The 8,582-nt window shown below is 48.5% G+C and overlaps 1 protein-coding gene across 1 annotated transcript; it reads right to left on the bottom strand.

Annotated features, from left to right (window-relative positions):
• Nucleotides 1–208: 208 nt before the first annotated feature.
• Aqp8 (aquaporin 8) lies at nt 209–6,063 on the bottom strand. The gene is made up of 6 exons (XM_027410353.2): nt 6,052–6,063; nt 5,691–5,938; nt 4,169–4,295; nt 2,932–3,146; nt 1,453–1,587; nt 209–818 (listed from the first exon to the last, which is right to left on the bottom strand). Exons 1-6 carry the CDS (start codon nt 6,061–6,063, stop codon nt 770–772), a joined length of 786 nt encoding a protein of 261 aa, XP_027266154.2. The 3' UTR covers nt 209–769.
• Nucleotides 6,064–8,582: the final 2,519 nt, after the last annotated feature.

Here is an 8,582-nt window from a genome sequence, read left to right on the forward strand (position 1 = left end):
GGATAGGCTCTGAGTGGGACCATACCCTAAGTCCCTACATCAGCTCAGGAAACCAGCCTCTACTGTGTTTAGCCAGACTCTGTGAAGGTAAAGCTTCACCAGACCTTGATTTCCTCCCCACCCATGCCCATGTCTCAAATGAAAGAGATGTCAACCAAGACGTCCGGAAGGAAACACTGAGCCATTTATTACAGCATCAGATTGGCAGCTGGGGAAGCAAAGAGGTCATTGGGCTCCCGAAATCCCTTCTGTAACAGTGGAATCAAGAGGAAAGAGGGTGGGGAGAGCAGGAAGCTGAGTAGCAAAGTGCTCCCCTAGTATGCATGAGACCTTGGGTTCCAAACCTAACATAGAAAGAAAGAAAGAAAAAGAAAGAGAGAGGAAGGAAGGAAGGAAGGAAGGAAGGAAGGAAGGAAGGAAGGAAGGGAAGAAGGAAGGAAGAAGGCTAGGGAAATGAGCTTTAGCAGCCACATTTCCCACCTGCTCATCTCTCTTGTGACCTGCCCTCTCAAGAAGACCTCTTTTTCTGTGGTCTCCATCTGTCTTTAGACATTGTTGGCCACACATTCCCCAGGAGCAGTCTGTGAACCAAAGGAATTCCAGGTTCTAGGAACTTGCTCGGGACATAGCAGCATCCAGTCTGCCAGAAAAGCCGGGCCAAGGTCAGCTGCTGCCACAGTGGCTCTTCTGTGCTCAGCCCTGCAGGAAGTGATCCAATTGTACTATCCTCAGCTCAGGACAGGCATTGAGGACTCCCAGCAGTGCTTCTTCATCTTGCCTTCAGGATTAGACGGGTTTTCTCATCTCCAATGAAGAGCCTAAAAGTAAATTGTTCTGTGAGGTCTCCTTCCCATGGGAAAATGACCCAGCTTCTCATTGCAAAACTGTAGGCCCAGAACTCTGTAAACAGGTGGCTTCCTGAGCTCAGCCCCTTCGGGCAAAAGGATACTTGTGGTAGCCATTCAGAAATCAGTAACAGAGTGATTAGTGGTGTTTTGCACCAGGCCCTAGGCATGGCCTGAGGCCCCTGGACTACAGTAGGTAATGGTACAGGAAGGCTACACAGCCAGCCAAGATCTAGCCCTCCGGACACAGTTGAAGGGGTATGAGGAGGACCTGGGAGGACCTTGAGGGAAAAGAATATGATACAAATATATTGTACAAAAATTTTTTTAAAAAAATGTAAGCCTCTCTAAAGGTAAAGCCCGCTCATAGGAAAGGAAAGTCTATTAGATATCCCAAGTCCCCAGAAACAGATTTAAGCACTACTTGGAGCCAGAACCACTCATGAGCTAGTTAGCACCCTCCCCCCCCCCTTGTAAAGTGGATTTCTGTCACTTGGAGCCAATGGCCCTAGACTGAATCAGCTTAGTTCCCTCTGGAGATTCCCCTTCCCCCCCAAGTCCAAGTGAGTGTCACCTACTAGCTGTAGACTCCCTGTCACCCTCCTACCTAATGAGCAGTCCTACAAAGAGGCCAGCCAAGAGAGGGCCCAACCAGTAGATCCAATGGAAGTCCCAATAGCCAGCCATCACAGCAGGTCCAAAGGCACGAGCAGGGTTCATACAGGCTCCAGAGATTGCACCTCTGCAGACACATAGATACACAGTTTACCAGCATCTCAGACCACTCCACCCAGACACCCTCTCTGAACTCCCATACCAGGGGACCTGGGTGAATCTCAGAGACTGTAAAAGGATGTTAGTACCAGGCAGACAAATGATTGTTCCTGCATGGCCATCATGTAGGCCACTCCCCACACACTCTTCTAGAACAGTGGCCAGCAGAAACACCTTCTTAGTCATGACAGGAGTTAAAAATAGAAACTTTCCTTTCCAAAGTCTATAAAGCAAAGTCCAAGGAATGTCACCCACTTGCGAGTCCAGTTGACCTACATTCAAAATCCAGACCAGGCAATTCCACTCTGTAACCTTTGTCTAACCTCTCTGCATGTCCACTGAGATGAAAGCGCCCATCCCATAGGTTGTAGCCAGGAACAAATGACAAAATGTGCATATCTTGATGATCACTATAGTGTGGCTGGCCCATTGAGGTTCTCATGCCACAGATCTGGGCCCTCCTCCCCTAGAGGGGAGTCTGCTTCCCAGGCACACTAAAGGGAGCATGTACCCCAGGCTCACTGGAGAGAGCTTGTTTCCAAGGTGCACCTCTAGCCCTGGGTTCTGTCTGCAGATCCCATGCCTTCAGGCTGGGTCCTGAAGCCTTCACTGGGTTCTGTACCCAGAAGCCAGTCCAAGTGGGAGAGCACACTTGTAAGTAAAGCAACTGCCACTAGGGGGCAAAAAAGCACCACTACTGCTGATGTACTGCATTCCCAGCACACCCACGGTGCAAAGAGACCTGAACCCTGAGAAAGGTTTGGTTCTGTATCCAAAAAGAAGAAAGGAACTGAACTTTTGGAAGTGGCCTCTTTCACACTTCATCAGATTGAGGGTGATTGTCCTAGGTCTGTCACTTTATTGATACTCTCAATGACCCTAAGTCATTTCTTGCCTTTCTAAACCTCAATTTGATGACCTGTACAATGGGAGAAATGATTCCTTACCCAACTGTCTCCTTAATGACTTCCCAAAACTAACAAGAGGCTCAACATAAAAGAGACCATGGGTAGAGGTAATTTTTTGTAAGACTGAGGCAACGTTTTATTTCTACTACAGAAATTGGGAATTTTTATAAAAATCCAAATCTTTGACTTAGCTTTAAATGAAGTAGAAGGGTCACCATATTCTCACACAGCCAAAAATCACCTAGCCCTGTCTACTGCCGCAAACCCCACCATTGCCCAGTGCCAGCCCCAAACCAGCCCATTGCCACACTTTCCTGGCCCCTGTTGGCAACTGAGTCTGCAGCCCTCAACCCTGTTGTGACCCACAACTGAGCATGGCAATCACACTACTGAGGGACTCTTACCCTGCCAATATATCCACAATGACAGAGAAGCCAATGGAGAATGGTGCCAGAGGGCCCTTTGTCTTCCCATTGACAGCGCCCATGCACACAGCCAACGCCAACAACATTGTCAGAATGATCTCTGTCCCCAGGGCTACTGCCACCTGCCCCTCCTCCTGGACTGTTGCAAAGGCTGCCCCAGATGCATTCCAGAACCTCTCCTCTGGACTCACCGCCTGTGGAGAAAAAACACTCAGCCTAGGACAGAGAGAAGCTGGGAGCTGGGCACAGGGGCCTACCATGTGGCCTACCAACCCACATGCAGTGAGACATATCTATGCCCATATCCCAGTTCCTCCCATTTTTACATGTGACTTTGGGAGCTAAAAGACATCTCTGAACCTTGCTGTGTTCACCTGAAAATTGAGGGTAATGGGTGTTGTGCCCTAAAGCCTAGCCTGCTTACATCACCCCCTTTGGGGAAAAGAGCACAAAACCACTTTGCCTCACAAGCTTTGGAAGCTGAAGACATGGCAGGCAGGACCTGCAGGCCTTGAGGAAGGCTGAGTGCGGGGGTGAAGCTGAGTCAGCCTCAGGGAGCAGGCACTGGTCGGGAGTCAGAAGGGGGGAGAAAGGAAAAATGGAAAAGAGGAGAGAGCATGGAGGGAGGAGGTAGGGAGGCAGGGAGGGAGGAGAGGGAGGGAGGGAGGGAGGGAGGGAGGAGGGAGGGAGGGAGGGAAGAGCCCATGGAATTATGTGTAAAGCTATAAAATCTTTGGGCCAGCCTGGGGATAAAGTCTATGGTAGAACCCTTCTCTAGCATATGGAAGGCCCTATGATCCATCACCAGTGCTGACAGATGGAGGAACCTGCAGCTAAAAAGATCTTGCTTATTTTAGAAAATACTTTATTTTTATATGTATGAGTGTTTTGTGTTCATGTGTTTCTGTGTCCCACATGCATGCCTGGTAACCACAGAGGCCAGAAGAGGATGTGGGACATGTGGGACCCCTGGAACTGGAGTTCCAGATGGTTGTGAACTGCCATGTGGATGCTGGGAATTAAACCTAGGTCCTCTGGAGGAGCAGCCAGTGCTCTTAACCATTGGGACATCTCTTTGGCCCCTGAACTAGCTTTTTTGATTGATGGAAAGATTTCAAGCATAAACTGAGTATCAACCCTAAGGAAAGAGGGGGAAGGGGAAGGAAATGCCATCAGAAACAAGCCACCAGCCCCAGTCCCAGCAGGGATCACTGACCTTAGCCAAGGCAGCCCCAATCAGTCCCCCAAACAGCTGGGAGATCCAATAGGGAATAAGCAGCATGATGTTGAGGCCTCCAATGAGTGTAACTGCCAGAGACACAGCAGGGTTGAAGTGTCCACCACTACAACCAAGAGGAAAAGGAAGCCTTGAGGCCAAGGTCCAAGGCTCACCATGGAATGAGAATATGTACTCTAGCCTGTCCCCCAAGCTGGCCCTGTCATAAGCAGAAATGCAGCAAATCCCCATTTTCCTTGAAAAGCCTTGTGATGAGATGAGAGGCACAAAGGGAGCTGGGGATGGGTGGAACAGCCCTAAATCCAGGCTCTAGGTGGCCTTAGGGACAAACACATAAGGAGAACATCCATAAATTCCCCTAGGCTCCCCAGAGCTTGGTCCAGCCCTCCAGAAATGTGGCCAAGTGCCAAATCTGTACACCACACACAGACTGCAAAACCAAGATGTTGGTGTGTATTCAGCATGCATCTCTGCCTACTAGTCATACTCAGGACTTCACTGAACCGCAGCTGTTGCCATCTTCGGTGTCACACAATTGCACAGAAGCTCAGTGGCTCACCTCAGACACCCAGCCAGGAAACCAACAGGCCTACCTAGATAAAAGGTCATGTGCTTTCCATCCCACTCACAGCCTTCCTTGGACATTTAAAGAGACAGAAAAGTGTCCATTCTTGCTTCCCAGAGAACAGCATGTCACTGTTTCCACTCAAATCTGGTTCTGAGTGAGATTAAATAGAGAGCAGCCCTGGCCCAGTTCACTCAGTCAGATGCCTCTAGCGGGCGATATCCACCCTAACAGCTGGCTCTGCTAGGAAATGGCCCTCCTTCCCACAACCCATCCCAGAACCCTTACCCAGCTGAAAGCCACACAAGAGAAGGGTCATCTTTCTGGCCCCACAAAAAAAAAAAAAAAAAAAAAAAAAAAAAAAAAAAAAACACCTCCTGTCCAGTTGGAGCCCCAACAGCCTTCTGTGTACTACAGTAGATAAATAAAACCCTGGCCAGATCTTCTGTGCTGCTTCACTTTCCCTAATCCACTTCCAAAACATAACAGCAAGAGCAGAGAGGACTGAGTACCTCACATTCTCCTCTCCTTAGGTGCTCAACTTGGGGCACTAGAGTCAGACAGCTTGAACTTGACTCCTGGCTCCACCCCTCTAGCACATACCAGTGGTGATGTGAACTTTCTCTTTTGAAAAAAAAGGGGGGGTGGGAATAACATGACCTATTCCATCAATTTGTTATGAGAATAGAATGACATCAAAAGAACATTCAGTGAAGAGCAGAGGCATAGTTAGCAACAGATGTGTGTTGGCTTGGAAAGTAACTTTAAAAAAAAATAGTAACAATATTATTCCCATTTAACAGACCTGGAGAATGATCTGCCCATAGAATTCACAGGCTGCAGATGACCCCACCCCATCCCCATTTGTAAGACCCCAAGTGGATGCCTAAGAGCTCTCTAGATTGGCACTAGGCTAAATGCTGGAGCTGGTCTCACCTGATGTTTCCCAAGATAGCGATGATGAGCCCCAGGGCCAGCCCATGAGCCAGGGCTGGCTGTAGAAGCCCGGCATTTGGATTGTTCTCAATTACTGATAGGCAACCGATGAAGATGAAGAGGGCAGAGCCCAAAAGTTCTGCCATACACGGCTGTATGTATCGCTCATAAAAGGACACACGGCATCTGCCAACCGTGTTGGTCTCCTTCACCTTGCCGCCACCTAGGTCCACTTCACACATCGGTGCCTGCCGTAGGGAAAAAAAGAGAGAAAACATGGGTGGCAGTGGTTCCCAAACAGAAGACCTCATCCCCAGCCTTGAACACATCCTTGGTGTCCTTGCCCAGGCAACAAACTCACCTCCCCAGACATGAGTGCGAGAAGGTTCAAGCCGGGGCTAGCAGGAATTGCACGAGCCGCACTAGAATGCATGCACTCCAGCGGTCCGTTACAGGCTTTTCTTTTAAAGGACTGGAGACGTTCCCCCAAAGGTGTCCAGAAAGCAATAAGCTTGATGGGAGGTGCCCCAGAAGGGTAAACTTTTTTTTTCTAATCTCAACAGGGCAAGGGCCACGTGGGACTGATTGCTGGGCTTGGTGCCAGCAACAGGAAAGGTGTGGCCTGCTTCCATCACGTGCAGAGCATACTCCCGGCCCCCTCGTCTCTCCAGGGTCCAAAGGTGGCCAGCATGTGTGCACAGGCCTGAGGAAGAGAGAACTACACACTCAGTAGCAATAAGCTCTTCCGCTATTATTATCCCACCATTGCCATGCACCTTCTTCTCACCCAGGACCTTTTCCACGCTCATCCTGATGACTTGACCCAGCAAGTGTGTGTGAGAGTAGATGGTGGCTGCTGGGTGCCTGAGGCAGAAGAGACAATGCGGCACTGCTGTGTATGGTAAAGCTGGTAGACTTTGGAAAGCTGGTGATGAGTGGGACCTACAGCCTCACACACTGGAAGCCAGGGGGCCGCCAATGAGATGCACCCCCGCCCCCAACTCAGACTGCCCGCACTGAAACCCCAGCTCAACCTGAGCAAGCCAGGAGCTAGCCATGTAACTGAGAACAACTGAACTCTCTTCATCTCCACTGTTTTCTCTGCAGATGACAGTGACTGAACCCATATCATGGCATCCTTACAAGGTTTCACTGAGTGAATATATGAGAAAGGCCCAAGGCAGCTCCAGATATATTACCAAATGTCAGCGTCCATATTTCAGAATATGCCTACAAGCCCCTCAAGAAACAAGTGTCCAAGCCCCACCCTTGAAGACCTCCAACCACCAGGCTCCGTCCACAGAAAACTACCTGCCATAAGGGCCAATCCCAGCCCCTCCAGAAACAAGCAGCCAAGCTCTGCCCAACAGAGTACAAAGACTTCCCTAATCCTCACCATGGAAATCTCCCTCCTGGAAAGCTCTGTCCCCCAAGAAACCCTACACAATCCCTGTCTTCTGCTCAGTTCTCTGCTGTTTTTCATGTGAGCAGAGGCAGCCATCCTCCCAATCTCTTGTGTGGCGTTTGTTGTGCAGTGTGACTTTGTGGTATTCCTTGGCTCCCGACTGCCAGGATACCTTTCCCCTCACAATTGAATCACTTGCAGTGGGAACATCCCCCCACAAGCAAAGCTTAAGGCTTACATTGGAGAAACCTTCCCCCTCAGAGCTATAACACTTCCATTTGGGAAAGCCTTTCCCCTCAAAACTGTAACACTCCTATACTCCTGTTGGGGAAGCCTTTCTCCTCAGAGCTATAACACCTACAATAACCATATAAAACAGTAGACACATAATAATGTCCATCAACTTTAGAATACATACTTGGGTGTTACACTGTACACTTCTGTGTGCCAGGAACTGGCTAACAGCCTTGTAAATTGTCTCACATACACCTGGTGAATACTCCATGACCTAGGCATCATCTTTACAGCATGCCACAGAAGAGAAAGCACTTTTTCAGGAAGACATAGCCTAGGATTATAAAAACAGTGAGCTGTCACAAAGGGCGATGTAATTGCATCTATATGATGTACCCTGACAGTCACATTTATAAATACGGAAAGAAGAATGGGGTCAGGATGGGTCTCAGTTGGCTGTGTACTTGTTTAGCACACACGAAGCCATGGGCCTCTCTTAGCACCACACAGAACCAGACATAGTAGTATTCACCTGTAATCCCAGCATGTGGGAGGTGGGCACAGGAGAGTGCAAGGTCATCCTTGGCTACAGAGAAAGTCTGATGCCAGCCTGCCTTTATGAGTCCTTATCTCAAAAATAAAAAAAAAAAGGAAAGGAAGGGGAGAAAAATGGCCTCGTGGGTAAAGTAGTTTTTCTCCAAGCTTGATAACTGAGTTTGATCTCCAGGACCTACAAAGTGGAGGGAGAAAACCAACTCTTGCAATCCTGCAGGTTGTCCTCTGACCTCTGCACAAACCCTATCTATCTATCATCTATCTATCTATTATCTATAAATATATTTATAAATAAATACATGCTGGTTTTAAAAAGCTAGTGGTTTCCAGAGCCTGGAATAGAGCATCCAAGGGGACTTGGGTTTTTGTTGGGGGAGAAAATATTCTAGAGATGAATGGCAGAGATGGATAAACAGTTGAGGATACTCAATGCCACTAAACTGCACACTTTTTAGTTAAGTGATACATTTTATGACACACACACACACACACACACACACACTTTGCCACTATCGGAAGGAAAGAATAAGCTCAGCCATAATCTATCAACTTTCAAGAAAAGTAGATGGGCAGGTGAGCTAACAGAAGGACAGAAGAGACTGAAGGAGGGAGAGAGGGAGGGAGGGAAGGTGAGAAAGAGGAGGGGGAAAAAGAAGGTACAATTTGCTTCCTTCTTTGATTGTCTCACAAATATTTAA

This window comes from Cricetulus griseus, chromosome 3, assembly GCF_003668045.3.
Source record: "Cricetulus griseus strain 17A/GY chromosome 3, alternate assembly CriGri-PICRH-1.0, whole genome shotgun sequence".
Classification (NCBI taxonomy): domain Eukaryota; kingdom Metazoa; phylum Chordata; class Mammalia; order Rodentia; family Cricetidae; genus Cricetulus; species Cricetulus griseus.

Bases quoted from the DNA above. Each gene is read 5' to 3' on its own strand.
- Aqp8 (XM_027410353.2), bottom strand. The intron at 3,147-4,168 runs GTCAGTGATCCC...TTTTCTCCACAG, and splicing joins TTGGGGCTGCCTTGGCTAAG to GCGGTGAGTCCAGAGGAGAG. The intron at 1,588-2,931 runs GTAAGAGTCCCT...ATGTGTCTGCAG, and splicing joins ATTGTGGATATATTGGCAGG to AGGTGCAATCTCTGGAGCCT.